Raw genomic sequence first — 18,618 nt, forward strand, 5'->3', positions numbered from 1 at the left:
TTCTACAACTGGTATTCTTTGTGATCGACGTATCAATGAACGTCTCAAATCTAAGATTTACCGCAATGACGACCATCCAGTCGATCTATATGGTTTTGAGTGTTTACCAACTATAAAAGACAATGAACGGTGAGTTGCGGTAATGGAGACGAAGATGTTACGTTGGACTAGTGGCGTCACACGTTTAGATCACATCCGAAATGAGGATATCCATAATCGTTATGAGGTTGCACCGATCGTGGAAAAATTGCGGTAGAGGCGTGTTCGATGGTATGGTCACTTAATTCGTACCAACGAGAATTCACCTACCAAGATTGGTCTGAACATCGAAGTCGATGATAAACGACCAAAAGGAAGACCTAAACAACGGTGGCTTGATACGCTGGATGGGGATTTGAAAGCCTCGAGATTGCACCCCAATCTGGCATTCGATAGAGCCAAATAGCGAAACCGATCACGACGAGCCGACCCCGCTTGTGAACGGGATAAAGGCTGAAGAAAAAGAAGAAAGAAGAATGTAGTTGAAAGCAACTAATGTTCTTATCACCAAGCTTCTATTAAACTCAGTGTGCAGTGAGTATCATTATTGGTGGAGAGGTGTCCAAACTCTTTATATGCGGTGAGTATCGTTATTGGTGGAGAGGTGCCCATACATGAGAACCGGTATCAAGTGAATCGGACACTGCAGGGTTCTGAACATTTTTTATATAAGAATAATAATAATAATCGTTGGCGCAACAATCCATATTGGATCAGGGCCTTGAAATGTGTTAGAGCACTTCATTCAAGACCGTAACGGTACACTAGGAGGCAATGTGGTCAGCATTGCTTGAAGTATTACATTTATAAATTGGACAATTCGCTTTGATAGGATACTGACACTTTTTGTTTATTTTCAGGTACTATAATTTCATTCGAAAGAGGCAACTTTGATCTGTTATAACTTTCCTAATAATAGAGAGATGTTCACCAAACTTTCTAATATTGTATTTCATATTCTTGAAAAGAGGCCCGAGTGACGAATACTTTTTGAGAGTAGGCGCTTCAAATGAATAACTATTGATAACTCGCTTCAGAAAACACTAAATAAAACCTTTGATTTTATATTCCATGTGGCGTATTCGATGAATAACAAGCTTCACACCTCCTTTTGCATGTATGGGGAAAAATTAAATTAAACGAAGAGCGATATAATTCATTGAATGCATGCAGGTTCCGAACTTTCTTCCGAATATAACTATCTATGTTAAAAGTATATGTGACAGATATGCAGGCAGACAGACGATGAAAAGATTCACTTTCCTCAAAACCTAAAAAAGGCCCAATCTTATGAAATCCGATTAACTTTCAATAACAGCTGAAACATATGATTCCAAATAAACGCACTATAAAGGTACGACCGCATTTACTTTACGCGACGCGACTTGTGAGTGCGTCGTGCACTGCAGGTAAAATATTCTTTATATAATTTTGTAGGTAGCAATACACACTTGAGCGACGCTGCATGGCGCGCCATTCAGCCGTACGATGCGGCTCGGACGAAATGGCTGGTAGAGAATATGGAAATTAAGAAGTGATGAAATAATCATCTGGTATCAAACATTACTGAAAATTGACGAATTTCCGCTAGAATAGTTTTACAGCAACACCCGCCCGCCGACAGTTGCCTTTACTTTTGGGCTGGGTACTTTGTACATCAGTCCCTCTCACGTCAAGCTTCACGTGTCGTCAATGTGGCAAATCTGAAATTCCACTATGATAAATATGTCGGGAAATCGGAAGGTGGACAATTCAGGTAGGAAAGTTTGCTGTTCACTTAATTGTGTTCTACTTGTAATTAGTTAAAAATTTAATTGTGCACTATTTTCGAACAGCCATTTCTCTCTCTCTCTCTCTGCTCTAAAAAATACTGTATCGTTGATAGTTAACTTCATGTCTTTGACACGAGGAGTTCAATATTATTAGCAAGTGTACACAAGTTCACCTAAAATAGAAACAAACAAAATTAAAAAAGGGACGAAGACGGCTACGGTTTCTTACCAGGGTAGAGGCAACTCACCGGACGTTGCCTCACCTCTACCCTGGGAGAAGCGTAACCTTAGTGGCTCGCAGGTGTTATATGCTCTCTTTTAAAATTCACAAAACACGAGAAAGATGCGAATTATATTCAATGTAAATCCGCCCACAGTTCAGACCAAAGCTTGGCCGGAGCAAGTTGCTCTCCATTTCGTCCAATCCCGCATCAAGTGGATGCGAACTTAGGACCCCCCAATCCTTAAAAAAGTTGTCTAGCTCCGGCAAAGCTTTGGTCTGGACTGTAGGGGGTTTTTCGGATGTGTGAGACCCCCACTCCTCTTAAATTCAAAATAGGACGATCTTATTCACTGCACGAGGCGATTCATATAATATTTCCAACCTTTCCACCAAATTGTTAATATCTGAATAACCGTTTTGAAGAAAATAGGTGTGATAGACAAAGAGACAAGGGGACCGACGGAGAGACAGGCAGACAGTAAACCGATTGTAATAAAATTTTATTTTATACAACGTCTTAAAAAGGACTAAAGAAATGTAATTCTTACATATATGGGACTTTAATATTTCACTCGTATATCAATTATTCGTGGTAATTATGACGCCATCATATTATTTCTATAGCTGGGTAGTTGTGATGGCCTATAAATTTGAATTTTTATTACATATTCTTTAAGTTCATTATCTCAAAAACATTCTCACCAGATTTTATAGCGATCAGAGCATAAGTTATAACTATTTATGAGCCGTTACTTCACTGTTATAAGTGTATATAAACTTTCAAACCTTGATCGCCAAATATACAGTTAGTAAAAAAAAGTCAAGCGATGACGGCTTTACGGTTTCTTACCAGGGCAGAGGCAAATCGTCAGACGCTGCCTCACCTCTGCCCTGGGAGCAGCGTGACCTTAGCGGCTCGCAGATGTTGAGTGCTCCTTTATATAATTCGTAGAACACGACATGGCTACGAATTATTCGTTTTGAAAATGATGGGACTTAGGACCCCATCATTCTCAAAACGAATATTTTCAGCTCTGGCCAAGCTCTGGTCAATAAGGCGGATTTGCGCTCAATATAATTCGTAGCCATGTCGTGTTCTACGAATTATATAAAGGAGCACTCAACATCTGCGAGCCGCTACGGTCACGCTGCTCCCAGGGCAGAGGGGAGGCAGCGTCTGACGATTTGCCTCTGCCCTGGTAAAAAACCGTAAAGCCTGGTCCATGGACCAGGAAAGAGGGAGTAAGTTGCTTTCCATTTGGTCCAGTCCAGCATTAAGTTGATGCGGACTTAGGACCCCATCATTCTTAAATATATATAGTTAGTAGTTGCAGGAAGAATGGCTCATAGACAGCATCAAACCGATGTTTTGGATTTTATACAAGAAATACTATATGACCCTGGAAAGGACGACTCAATGTGAGTTAAAATAAGCAGAAATAACTAAACTCGAAATTAAAATTTTAAAATCGGAATCATGCTTTGGATTTCAAAATATCTTCGTGGTGGACCCGCTTACTAAAAACTACTACTTATTGATTAAGATAATAGCTAGTCGCTGAACGAAGAATTTTCAATTCTTTTCAAATATTGTTTTCTTTTTTGAAGTGAAACAATGAAAAACAATTAAAATCGTCACAATTTTTTTAAAAGTTTACATTTTCACAAATCCTTTGTTCAACGACTAGACAATATATATATCCCAGGCGCTAATGGGAAAGAGTTTTAGATCCGCTATTGCCCCTTACTCGCAAAGTACCAATCCTTTTATTTGATACCTTGGTATATTAGGAGAAACAAATTTACATCCCACCTTCGCTTGCATGGAGCGGTACGTATTCAATCGATGCAGTATTTTTGGAGAAGAGTACGTACAGCCGACAGACCGAATGTAAACCGACACACGGTTTTGTTTTACACAAAACCTCAAGAAACAACAATCAGAACAAAGAGATTTTGTGAGTGCCCTGTACTCCGCAAGCGGGTGAATAGCAGACATACATAATTACGTGCAGCTTAGCCCTCTGGCTTCATACTTCACCGCATTCAAAAAGAAAATTACTGGTCATTATAAACTATATATGTATGGATATGTGTAGCATTGAGATGCAATATATAATTGGGATGTACTTTTGTTTATTATAAAATGATAAATGAATTAATGTCATAGTATGCAGGTAGTGTCCGAAGTATCCTTAGTTAGTTTCATACACGGAAACTAATCATCCACAAAACCTTTTTTCATACTGGGAAGTCGCATAAGCTCTTGGCAACTCACATGGCAATATCTATTAATTCTTTCTCCAAAGCACGAATCTGTATCTCACCTTGCAACAAGAAAAATGTATAATGTAGCATGCCTGCAATACTGTTGAAGAACAACAACATACCATGCACATTATTTTCCTAACAGCAAACAAAAGAGAGAGTGAGCTGATATAAAACCAGCAGTCACTGCCCAATAACAGCCACTTTGTGTTCACTGTTCAAACCTAACGTTTATTATACCATAAGTGCCTACCATCGCGGTTATACGTAGACCGAATTCCGCATGTTTATCTTAGTTAAATGCAATCCACTCGCAGTTACCGTTTCGCCACTTAATTTTCTGCCATACTTTAAATATTTCGCAAACCGAACCCCGCTTTTGTGCGAAGGCTAATTATTTGTTAATGACCAATAATACTGAATGCGGGAGCTGTCGATCGGAACAGAGAACGATAGTGAAAAAAAGTGATTTTATGCCCTAGGAATAGCCAAAGCCCTAACCTGCGACTGTGATCCAAATAGATTACATAACCCAACCAAACAAAAGTGCATTATTTTTGGAAAACCAAATACCTCAAGGAACGTTAAAGTTGCTGCTCAATATGAAATACGTGAGTTACCTCTCCTTTCCCGGGTTGTACCAAATCTTTAATTTATGTACAATGGATTGAAATCTACTCTTTATTATTGCGAACGTCCAAGTGTGAAATTGTACGGATATTAGTCGATCTGGATTTTTTTCTCAGAAATGTGTTTTGTGAAGGCAATATCTGCTATCATTTGTATTTACATCTCACTTGAAATTACTTACGAAATTCAAAAGTATCATTGTTTTTTGATAAGGTGAATCGGTCAAAGCTGGAATTGACTTTATAGTTGGCAACCAGTCTTATTTAATATAGTTCAATGAAAGTTCTTAGTTTAAGATACATTGGCGGGAACAAAACATCTTAGTAAAAAAAGGAAAAAGTGGGATTCATATTTTTTGTGTGAACGCCAACGCCAGTTAAGGAAATAAAGTGATAAACCCGATAGCTGATAACAATGCTTTGCTGAGCTACTACGGGAGGAAGGTGAAACAGGTCTCAAATCACAGAAAACAAGATTACAGACTTTATACAACATATTGATATAGCTTGGATTCCCTACTGCATTGGTGTCAATTGTAAACTTTTGATTTGATTTTGATTAATAGCCTCAAAAGCTTTGTGCTAAGTAACTGTCATGTTCTTTTCACTGTTCTGTTTTGGTCGCACAAAAACCTTCAAACTCTTTTAAATTGAAACAATGCATTTTAACTAATGTCCATCTCGACAAACATGCCTCCCTCCCCAAACTTGAAATGCAATACCTGATGTTTCCTGCCGTTATTAGGGATAAATTATATGCGTCAAGCCTGGGAAAATTGGTCTGGGAGACTGGCTATTGAGATACTGATGGGGAAAAGTCAGGAAATCTCAAGTTTTCAACTAGATTCTTTGCCTGTAACGATATACCAACTTAGTTTCTCCTAACAATAACTTAAAATTAGATTATGACACAATCACTGTCTATCACTTTAAGCAATTAAGATCTTAATAAATAATGCCCTGTCCGTATCTACATATCTTCTCAGAACTCAGATATTTGTCGATTTCCGGCCGGTAGATAGGAGGTGTGATTTGTTACCACAGGCTAGTCTTATGTGACAGACGGTGAATTTTGAGCAAAATTGTTAAATCGGAAACGAGGCTGAAACTAATTCGTAGCAAACGTTTGTGATTTATTATGAAGGCATCACTACCCTGACATTACTCAAAGTATTGTACATTGCTCTCAACAACTTTCTGCTATTTTGCTGGTAAAGCACGTATCGCACATCCAAGGAATCATTGGTCTTTAGATTCGATGAATGAATCGATCCAATTCTTAACACTTCCGCAGTTCTCGAACCAATCCTTCGGCAAGTCATGTGCGATGGACCGAAAGGATTCAGATGCCGTGTTGTTCCGTTTCAGTGTTTTCATATACATATAATAAATACAGTGTTGACGAGTTTCACCAAATTTCTGGAAGTAAAAAGCTCGACACAAATGCAGTGATGATTGCGCCCAGTTGGCTATGCCCATTCCGGCAACTCTCGAAGTATTTGGCACGAGTCAATGTCACGATCCTTGCCTTCCAAGTCCAGCTAGAGCATATTCACCTTAAGCATTCCACTAAAATATTGACTTTCAGCGATACCTTCCTTCATGTAGACGTAACATTCTTCGCAAAAACAATTTTTTAGACACAATAGTTGACATATTTGATGAAGAACAAGTAAGCGTTACGGGCTCAATAACAAACTCCTATTTAGTGAAAAGATGGACCACTTCCGGAAGGTATTTGCTCGCACTTGACTAGCTTTTAGAAAACACGACTATTTAATTCCAACCCCCAATATATGAAGCACACATATGCACTAACTTAGAAGGATTCTTATTTAACATTTCTTAATATAGATACACTACATCTATTCCAATTGATGTCGAATGACCCCGAGAGGAAGGATGGGTTCTGGCAGACGTTCTTCACAAGATTTAATATCGAAGAAGTTAAGCCATTCAGTAGACCAATGTTTGATTGAATTCTTTTTTGTTGATCTCTACAATGTCTTTATGTGTGACAATTCGAAACGCAGTTGTCCTTACCCAGGTAACAATTTCCCGCCTTTCGAATATTCACCGATCTTGGGGTAATGCTCCTCATGAAATAAACACGTTAGATGGAATATTAACATTGGTAGTGTTTATCTAGTCCTGTGAACAAAATTCTAAAATTGATTCTATGTAGATCTTGGGTCGCTCCCTTATTTTAATAAATAAATGCAAAAGGTAAATGCTTCACCTCGTGCCTACTTTCAATAAGTTTCGCCTCGACTTTTTGTTTATAAAAATGAGCAACCAGATAAAGATGAGCCGACCTTATTACCGAAAAGAAGTAACGTTAAAGAAATAGATAACTTTCCTTTTCATTGTTTTCTACTATAATTTCTTACTTTTTTAAAAGTTAATCTGGAAAAAAATTCAAAGGTTTTCTTCTTTGAAAATTTGATATGACATTCAACAAATTCAAATTCAGTCTTCGGAATGTGGTTTCTTAAGTTTAGCTTGCATTTAGTTAGATTTGAAAGGGTAGTTTACTTTCTGTCGCAAAGAGTGTTTCGAAGAAGCAAGAAAAAACAGCCGAACAAGAAGAATAGAGGGAGATTGACTCGTAGTGGACTAAATCTAAAATGTGATTTATAAAAAAGCTGGCATATTGTAGCTGATGTATGAATATGGTCGTGTGACACATCAAATTATAGAGCTTAATTAGCACTTTGCGAAAATGATCTTACTTCTGATATTGGATGAAATATAGAGGAGAGAGCGAAATGTAAGCCTCAAAATACATCCCGTTCCCATATACCCTCAAATAAAGTTAATAACAGTATATTACCATATTTAATAAATTTACCTGAAAACCCCCCATAAGTTCATCCTAGACGGGTCCATTTTGGCAGCAGTATAAATAAATAGAACAGTAGGCTGTCGCACGGAAGCTCGCGGTTCACATCTCACTGGTGATAGTGGTATTTGTATCGTGTCTTGACATTGAATACCAGTCGACAGAGCTGTGAATGAGTAACTGAATTAAATCAGAGTAATAATCACGGGTGAGCGGAACTCTGACCACAATGCTTTCTACAAGATACTGTAATCCTGTAGTGCACTGCTACGGTCCTGAATGAAGTGCTCTAACACACTTCTAGACCCTGATCCAATTGGTCGCGCTAACGATTATTATTATTATAAAGGGTGGTATAGGGCATATTTCTGGAAGGTCTAGAGGCAATCCAACCATTATTAACAAAGTTATGGAAGATCAAACTTTTATATTGCACTCTAAGATGTGTTTGACGCTATCATCATATAAAATGAACGGCGGAGAAGATGGACACATTTTAGTTGCCCTTTCTAGGTTTTGCTTGCAACAATGTTTGCAAAACAAAGCCTTATTTTTTTCGAGTTATTTGTATATCAGTATCAGTTACTACTGTTAATATACATACATGAACATACATACATATATGTATGTATGTATGCTTTGGAGCATGGAGTAAAACGGAAACATTAAGATACGTGGAATCCATGTAGATATGTAACAGTTGGGCTGAAAAGTTTGCCGGCTATTACACAGTATTAAATGCATTTGATTTTTAGTTAATCGTCACCTTCAAAAGACACGTGTACAAATTTGACATTTTGACATTTTGAGTGAACCAAATTTTGTTATAACAATTGTTGGCGCAACAATCCATATTGGATCAGGGCCTTGAAGTGTGTTAGAGCACTTCATTCAAGACCGTAACTCTTGTTAGTTTGAAAAAAATGTGTGGTTAATAAAGCGTTGCTTGTTGTCGAAAAAACTATTGCGGAAGCCAATGTTTGGCTTGATAAATATTATTCGGACTTTGCAGCAAGAAAATCAACCGTTGGGAAGCGGTTTGCTGAGTTTAAACGATGCGAAATGAGCACCCAGGACAATGTACGCAGTGTTCAAAGTAGGTGGCGCGCGAGCTCACAATCGAGTAAAAATAACAAGCTGACGATTCTGAGCAGGGTGGAACCTCTTCCTCCAGAAAAAAATCCGAATGTATGTGTCGATATGTGACAATGGAGGAGACATGATTGCATTATTTCACACCAGAATCAAAAGGATTTTCATCCAAGTGGACAGCACTCGATGAATCGACTACAAAGCGTGCAAAGAAGTAACAGCTGGCTGACAAGGCTATGGCATCAGTATTTTATATTAATAATATTAATATTTATATTATATAATATTCATCGACTACCAGGACAGGAAAAAACCATTAACAACCAATATGAAATAGCGTTATTGGAGCATTTGAAGGATGAGATCGCCCCATTTGAAGAAAAAGAAAGTGCTGTTTCATCAAGACACCGTATCCCAAGTCAATAAGAAATCAATAAACGATGGCAAAATTACATAAATTGGGCTTCGAATTGCTTCCACATCCACCGTATTCTCCAGATGACTTTCCTGTTCACAAACCTTAAGAGAATGCTCGCTGGAAAGAAATTTAGCGCATATGAAGTGGTAATCGACGAAATTAAGGCTTATTTTGAGGCCAAAGGCAAATCGTACTATGAAAATAGTATCGAAAAATTGTATGGCCACTATAATTATTGTATTGCCCCCCTCCCCCCTTTTCTCCCCAGCTGTTTTGTGCATATTTTGTACGCATCAGTACTGCGGTAATAGGCAATGTTTTTTGAGGATACGCATAATATTTACGTCTTTAATTTACATACATGTATATCAGGAAGTTTGGAAATATATGAAGGTTTGGAATTTTGAATTTTCAGCTATGTACGTAAACAAAAACATGCTCCTTACCAAAGATGAACATAAAGCGTTCATACCTGAACAGTCCAGCTTCCGGTATTACGACTTGTTTACAACTAATGTCAACATCAGCACCCACTCTGGAAAGTACTAGCGAGATTTTCATTTGATACCCAGAATGTCTATATTCGGTGAAAAAATTTTACACCCCCCTTTTGCATGTATGAGGACCCGCCTCTTCAACTTAATGTAGAACAATGGTACTTGCTGTATGCGCGGGCGTTCACAGTTACAACCTTTTCGCCGAAATTCATAACCAATAACTATGGCTATGAGAAACGTCCGCGTTACAGATAGACATTAAACAAAACCTTCAAAATTTGGGGTTTTATGCGTCCGCAGTATACCTATACCATTAGAATCCCTCCATCCATTCATCTCCATTTATCTAATAAATGTACGAATGAATGCCCTATTTACATATATTCCGCCTAGCGGAGAAGCCTCGCTCAGAAAAAGATACAAATATTGTAGCTGATTTACTTGCATAATTTTTAAATGTTAATAATAATAGCTCCACCCAACAGCAAGAAATTACAGCCAAAAATCGAAATTAAAATAGTAAAATACATCATTGAGTAATTAGATTTCATGTCTACTGGCCAAACAGGTAGTATTTATCTCACAATATTGTAGAGTATGACACAAATATGTGTGCACATACACATATATGTATTATTGTGTGCACTCACCTAGCACAGCACAATGTTCAACTGTGAGATAGTGCGTAGGAACGGTCAAATAATACTTACTCTACAAAACGCCGGGGTAACGAATGTGGTATTCCAAAGATTAGCCAGCGGATTTGAGGCTGATTAAAATTTACATATTGAGCAATGAGGAAAAGTTTAGTTCGTTCGTAGATCTGAACAACATAGCAGTCTGCCACAAGGTCAGCTTCGATAGTGAATGGCATTTTTAATTAACTTGATTATTTTGATGGAGTGTAGTTGCCCACTTACTGTCGGGAACAAATACTTACATTTGAACAATACAATTACATTCTCTTATCCATAAAATTGTTCGCTGCGTTTTTTAAAAATCCCATTCAAGACGAGCTTAATCGCTTGCATTAGACGGCGCAAATTCAGCTGTTGCTGCAAACAAACTCTTAACGTCCAGCAAATTGGCAGACTTTCCAACAAAGGTAATTTTAACGGATTGTTTCGTCCCGTTGAACATATGTACATATGTATGTTCACTACAAATCATGGCTAACTGGAAAGCATGTCGTCAATGCATACTGAAACTTAAACAACTCAAAATGAACGGATCTATAATGGTCTGGACGATAATGCAAGTTAGAGGAATGGCGGAAGTTTCCTCTATTGGTGGCTATTTAACTTGCCTGACAGAGAAATAAAATTGCCACCAGAAACATGGCCGGTTAAACTCAGCTTGCATAGCTACACAAAGTAAATGTTCAGTGGTGAGCGTCAAATTTGACATTTTCTGAGTAGTTAAAATATAAAACGCAACACAGTTCTGTGGATGTCTCAAATGTTACGTGCAACCATATATCAGGTCATTATCATCGACAGGCAACGCAACAGCGTTCCAAAGGTTACATGGGGGAATCAGACCACAGATTTAGTTATTGTTTGCATGAAATGTCATATGTTGAGACATTTATTATAAATATTTAGTAATGCGTCAGCAGCTAGCAAGTGCATATATACACCAGATAGGAGTGACAATCGAAAAGGAAGGAAGAAGAAGCGTCTCAGAAACCCTATTCCAGCATTTTGTGGAAGTGGCGTATGTTTCTAATTATTTTGGAAGACCTTCCTATTCCTAAGATAGACATCTATACGTATGCACTTAGAATGAAGAAGAATCATAAACAAGCTGGAAAACCGGAAGCTAGACGCTTCAAATATAAAAGGTTTTGTGTTTCCCTATGTGACAAATGATGTGTAAATGACAGTTCCGTGTGTAAATAGTTAAAAATTCAATTGCCCTCTACTTTTTAAAAAGCCATTTACACAAAAAAACTCATCTGGAAAACACTGTATTGGTAATAATCAACCTTATGGGCTTCACACTAGGAGTTGAATATTACTCACAAATGTGATCAAGTTAACCTACAACAGATCCAAACAAGTCGGGAAACCGGAAGCTGGACGCTTCAGGTACGAAATGTTTTGTGTATTTCTTAGTACGTAGCACATAATATATCCATATATTATGTGAGAGTATCCACTTTCGGGTGATATTGACATTCATAGTCTTCAATTTTCAAAGAAGCAACAAATTTGAGGTATTATAACTTTGTTAGTAATAGTGCGATTTCCACCAAACTTGGTGAGATCATGCTCTATATTATAACCTATATCACTGCAAAATTTTATGGTACTAGGATGAACTTAAGGGGGGTTTCCAACCAATTACAAAAAATTGTAGTAATATACTATTATTGACTTTATTTAAACAGATATCGGCATGCAAGGTATTTCGGAGTCCAGGCACCATATAGTGGCAGCCTCCTGATTTTTTTCAGATTTTTGGGTTGGGTAGTTTCTGAGAATGGCCCCCTTAAAGAAATGATCACTTTCAACCCCCGCGCTCCCCACCCTTCAAACGAATGTCAAAACTAAGATCGGCTTTGAAAATTACTAATCGAGAGCTTTAATTTGATAACCTACGTGACTATATTTGATGAAAAAAAATGTTACACCCCCCTTTTGCATGTATGGGGACCCCCCTTAAATTCGACGTAAAAGGATGTAATTCACTGTATGCGTGAGCGTTCACAGTTCCCACCTTTCTACCAAATTTGGTGTCAATCGCTATAACCGTCTCCGAGAAAAATGCGTGTGACGGACAGACAGACAGACAGTAAACCGATTTTAATAAGGTTTTGTGTTTACACAAAACCTTAAAAAGGCTGAAGAGAAGTAGATTCTTCATGAATGGAATTTTAATATTAACTCGAATGTCAATTATTCTCCTTAATTATGGCGTTAGCATCTCGTTTGCATGGCTTAGGATGCAGTTAATTCGCATCAAATTGATAAGCTTGAACTGCTATAACTTTGACACTGATAGCCGGATTTCGCGTACGCGATACTGTTTTCTATGTGCAAAATTTGGTAGTCCTAGGATGAACTTAAGGGGGTTTTTTTCAGTAAATTTCTAAAAGTTGGTAATATATTATTAGTAAGTTTATTTGAGCAAATATCGGAGTAAGACATACTTTGAGGCTTACATTTCATACAAGCGCACCTTCCTTATGTTTTTCGTATTGTTTTGTTCTGTAGTTTCTGAAAATGTGTCTTGCCTCACTTTAAGTGTGTACAGTTTGACTCCTTACGGACGTTTTGTTTTACACAAAACCTTAAAAGGTAGCCAGTTGTAAAATTTAAATTAGCCTGCTGCTCGTCTGTGCACCTGCTGTCTGTCTGTGCATCTGTCTGGTACACGCAATTTATGGTATTCGGGAAATTTCATGCCCTTCCATAAATTTGTGGGAAGTGTTAGAAACGCGCGCATGCAATGAATAGCACCATTTTACTTTGAGTTTAAGGGAACTCCATATATGTATATGCAAGGGGGCGTGTATATTTTTTTCCACCGAATATATTCATGTGAGGTATCAAATAGGTGTGGATTCATACATTTGAAAGCAAGCCGAAGTTTGCTGTAAAGGAAACGAAATAGGTAGTCTAAAGGCTCTGAAGCAGCTAACCAAAAAATATGAAAAGTTTTCTTTTCTGTAAATTGCCTGCGCACTGAAACATCATATGGTAAAATAGCAACATCACATTAAAGTGAACATTCCGACAAATTAAATGCTAATATAACTACGTGCTAAGTGAAAACGGAACAGCCATGTACTTAACTTTTCTTAACAAAGAAACTCTAAAGCTTTTCATTCAGGCTTGCTAATTGTTTTCCATTACAGAAAGAAAAAGTCGCAAACCCAAAATCTCGGCGTTTCAGATATAACGGATTTCGTTGGTTTTTTATGCAAGAACATTTGGCTATAAGACGGTTCCACTGTATATGTTCTGTATATGTTGTATTTTATGAATATCCATTGAATATACCTGATATTCAATTCGACGTGATACCGACATTTTGTCTCGTGCGAAGTAGTATTTTGAAGTGAAAGGGGCAAGTTTGAACTACTACAACTTTGCTAATAATAGTAGGATTTCCACCAAACTTTCCAATATGATGCTTCCTATTAAAGTCTATCTTAATGTAATTTGATGGGTCTAGGATAAACTCCAGAGGGTTTGCAGTAATGTTTCAAAATTTTAAAACAAACTATTATTACCTTTATCTGCGCAGATAGCGTGACGGAGAGTGTTTTGAGACCTGGAAACCATGAACACGGGCTACCATGATTTTTGTCAGATTTCTCCCCTTTGCAACCAATGTTCAAACTAATATCTGCTTCGAAAAGTATTAATCGTGACAACATGGCAATAATAATAATAATAGTTGGCGCAACAATACAATTGGATCAGGGTCTTGGAGTGTGTTAAAGCAATTCATCTGTAGGGTATCACAGCAAAGTCTCGATCAGTACTTTCGAAGCTGGTATTAATTTTGACGCTGGCTGCAAAGAGAAGTGTGCGGGTGTCCGAAAAGGACGGTTACTTTAAAGGCCCTCAGAAACTACTCAATCCAAATATCTGAAAAGAAAAGTGCATAAAAATTACGAGCTAGATAGAAAAGGAACAAATTACTATTCAAATATGCTTATATAAGGAATACCCAAAACCTTTCATACCTGAAGCGTTCAGCTTCTCGATAGTGTTAGCAAAGTATAAAGGCACAGTGAAACAGAAAGCAAACGTTATAGAGTCCTTCTATACCGTAATGGAGAAGCACTCGAACATTTAGAAAATCAATCCTTATCCTTATATGTTTCATTAGTACATCAACTTCAAAATTTCCATTTGCTAGCCTAGACAATTTTGCACCTTGTAGTCGTCTCTTATGGAAAGGAGGGAATACTTTGATTGAATTCCTAATCCCAAACTTAGGGGACTATCTTAGTGGGACATAAGACATATTGAATTAACGGTGAAACTTACATTAGAAGGCCTATTTTAACGAATTTTTTTTAGCAGCACGAATCATTCATAATTCAATCTAATTTGGACATTATATTAATTATGTTTGGAATAACTTTCAAGCTTTTTTGAATAATTTAAGCCAAAAAGAACAAAGTTACGCGGGGTGCTGACACTGTAGGAAAGCTTTGTGACAGTTCATTTTGGATATTCACCTGACCCTCGTTGTTAATCAATGTGCTTTTCACTAGCTAGCCTAGCTTCGGTGGGATGATTTTTAACCCAACCATTATTCTGTACAGATCATTACGATTTACACTATCGTACGCCTGACAGAAGTCAACGAACAGTTAGTGTACATCGATGTCATATTCCAAGCACTTTTCAAGCACCTGCTCAGCTGCGAAAATCTGGTCTGTTGTCGATGGTCCGGATCTGAAGCCACCTTGGTATTCCCCGATGATAGTAGGTTAGTATGGTAAGGGTTAATACTGCAGGAAATTGCCGCACCTACTGCTTGGGGTGCTTTAATGTATCATGGCAGGTTAGACGATAGTGACTCAACCGAACTTATTTTGAGCCCAGGGAGGACCGTTATTGACACAGTATAAATATATAAATAAGAACCTTGACTGTCTATTTGGCAGGATGATCTTCCCATTGCTAGAAAATAGTTTAGTTGTTAAAGTCTTTCAGGTTCAACCGTTACTTGCATACGCAAAGGCCAACTTTTTAAACATAGATACATATCCGCTCGTACCCCGGATATAATCAATCCGACTTCATAACAAAAGTTAAATATGCGGAGAAGTTAACTAGGCTTCCGCCACCACAGGAAACTCTAAAAGTTACCTTTCTCATTAAATTTTCAAAGTCCTTTATTCAGTTTGATTTTCTGTTGATTTTCACTGTTTGAAAGTTCACAAAGAACAATAAAATTTTAATGCGATCAACGACCGTTATGAATATGTATAGCCGAGCCCGCTTGTGAACGGGACAAAGGCTGAAGAAAAAGAAAAAGAAGATGAACCGTTCTGATTATGTATGCTTCCAAAAACATGTTAGTGAGCAAAATTGAAATCCGGACATTGTCCTACGAAATACGTAAGTGTTCAGAAAGGGGGTTTTACAAGAACATGTGAACAGTCTGTTGGATACAATGCAAAGAAAATTAACGAAAATGAATGCAATAAAACCAGTCGGGAAACTGGAAGCTGGACGCTTTAGGTATAAAAGTTTTTGTGTTTCGCTATGTGAAGAATGATGAATGGATGACAGTTCCGTGCGCACATAGTTACAAAGTCAATTGTCTTCTATTTTTCTACACAAATAATTTGATCCGATTTGAGAGCGCTGTATTTTCAGCAATCAAGCCCATACCCTTCACACCAGATGTTAAATATTATTAACAAATGTGAAGAAGACAACCTACAACATACAAACAAGCTGGGATACCGGAAGGTGGGTGCTTCGGGTATAAAGGTTTTGTGTGCACCATATGTGAGAAAGTCTCTATGAAAGAATTTCCATTCTTAAACCACTAACAATAGAAAATATTCCGTGATAACTCCAATATGTACATACACATCAACAACATAAATAAACAACATAAAACATTGCCTATTACCGCATGAAGCCTTATACATATATGTATATGTGCCTATCTAATTGATTTAACGCATCTTCACGCACTTTACTCCGTGCACAAGAGCATACATATATACTGTATGTTGTGTACGTAAGCATATCTATTATTAGTTACTACCCGCAAACTCTATTAGCACATAGATATACATACACATGTCTACCTCGAGTAATTGATACTGATATGAAAATAATCAAAAAAAAAAACCTAAAACGGGAAATTAAAACGTCCCCACGGACGCCGCCGATCATAAAAAATCACTTTATATGATGATGACGTCATACTCCTCCTAGGGTGCCATAAATTTATTTGAAAAGCGGAAGTTTGACCTTCTTTAACTTCGTTAATAATAGCTGGATTGCCTTCAAACTTTTCAGAATTATGTCCAACCTTATCGCCTATGCTGATGCCAAGTTTTGCACATCTGGAATGAAGTGAAGAGGATCTTTCTGGTAAATTTCTAAAACATGGTAATATACTATTATTAACTTTATTTGTGCAGATATCGGAATGGGATCTATGATTTTTCTCAGATTTTTCGGTTAGATAGGTTCTAAGAACGAGACCTGTTTCACTTTTTGGTGCGCACATTTTGAGCCCTATCACCCCTATCAGCCTATGTTTCACCCAATATCAGAAATAAGATTAACTTCGGAAAGCACTAATCGAGCCCTTACATTTGATACCACATGACCATGTTAACATAGGTGAAAAAAATTTCAAAGTCAACACAAAATGGCGCCACTCGCCGCATCTAATCAAATACACAGACCACATGTTCTCCTCGAATTTCGAGACACTTTCTCACTTTGAGTGTTAACATTTTGACTCCTTACTCGAACAGTTTACAATAAAATACCAATTTCGGAAAGTACTGGTCGAGACGTTTCATTAGATACCCACTGACTATCATCATCATCAACGGCGCAACAACCGGTATCCGGTCTAGGCCTGCTATAATAAGGAACTCCAGACATCCCGGGTTTGTGCCGACGTCCACCAATTCGATATCCTTAAAAGCTATCTGGCGTCCTCACCTACGCCATCGCTCCATCTCGTCCATCGACTTCTTTTTTTACCACAGGTATTGCCCTTATAGACTTTCCGGGCTGGATCATCCTCATCCATGCGGGTTAAGTGACCCGCATCCCGCTGAGCCGGATTTTATCCACAACCGGACGGTCATGGTATCGCTCATAGATTTCGTCATTGTGTAGGCTGCGGAATCGTCCATCCTCATGTAGGGGGCCAAAAATTCTTCTGAGGATTCTTCTCTCGAACGCGGCCAAGTGTTCACAATTTTTCTTGCTAAGAACCCAAGTCTCCGAGGAACACATGACGATTGGCAAGATGCCAATCTTGTACAGTAAGAGCTTTGACCCTATGGTAAGACGTTTCGAGCGAAACAATTTTTGTAAGCTGAAATAGGCTGTTTCATCATCTTAGCTATTATCGGTGGTGATTTTCGACCCGATAGGATAGGAGAAATTATCAACGGTCCCAAAATTGTAATATCCTATCTTTATTCTTCTGATTTCACCAGTGTGGTTTGATGTTGTTGGTTGGTTGGTTTTCGGTGCTGACGTTGCCACCATATATTTTGTCTTGGCTTCATTGATGTGCAGCCCAAGATCTCGCCCCCATTGCCGCCTGCTCGATCTGAATGAAAGCAGTTTGTACATATCGGGTCATTCTTCCTATGATGTAGATATTGTCAGCATAGGCCAGTAGTTGGTGGACTTAAAGAGGATTGTACCCCTCGCATTTACCTCAGCATTACGGATCTCCTTCTCGAGGGCCAGGTTAAAGAGGACCTATGATAGTGCATCCCCTTGTCGTAGACCGTTGATGATGTCGAATGGTGTTGAGAGTGATCCTGCTGCTTTTATCTGGCCTCGCACATTGGTCAGGGTCAGCTTAGTCAGTCTTATCAATATTGTCGGGATACCGAATTCTCTCATGGCCGTGTACAGTTTCACCCTGGCTATGCTATCATAGGCGGCTTTAAAGTTGATGAACAGATGGTGCAACTGATGTCCATATTCCAACAATTTTTCTATCGATTGCCGCAGAGATAAAATCTGATCTGTTGCTGATTTGCCTGGGGTGAAGCCTCTTTGGTATGGGCCAATGATGTTCTGGGCATATGGGGCTATCCGGCTTTGCAATATAGCGGAGAATATCTTATAGATGGTACTCAGCAACGTG

General features: G+C 38.1%; 1 protein-coding gene across 4 annotated transcripts in view; it reads left to right on the plus strand.

Moving 5' to 3' along the window:
* Positions 1 to 18,618, plus strand: part of LOC119652913 (anther-specific proline-rich protein APG) — a 155,291-nt gene that overhangs the window by 13,672 nt on the left and 123,001 nt on the right. For 3 of the 4 annotated variants that reach the window (XM_038057296.1, XM_038057294.1, XM_038057297.1), the window contains exon 1: positions 4,490 to 4,913. The exons of the other annotated variant lie outside the window; for it this stretch is intronic. In XM_038057296.1, coding sequence (XP_037913224.1) covers positions 4,905 to 4,913 — 9 coding nt within the window. In that variant the 5' untranslated portion in view covers positions 4,490 to 4,904. Of the gene's footprint in view, positions 1 to 4,489; positions 4,914 to 18,618 lie in introns of those variants that run through there. 4 annotated transcript variants of the gene reach the window in all.

The sequence above is a fragment of the Hermetia illucens genome, chromosome 3 (assembly GCF_905115235.1).
Source record: "Hermetia illucens chromosome 3, iHerIll2.2.curated.20191125, whole genome shotgun sequence".
In the NCBI taxonomy this organism is placed as follows: Eukaryota; Metazoa; Arthropoda; class Insecta; order Diptera; family Stratiomyidae; genus Hermetia; species Hermetia illucens.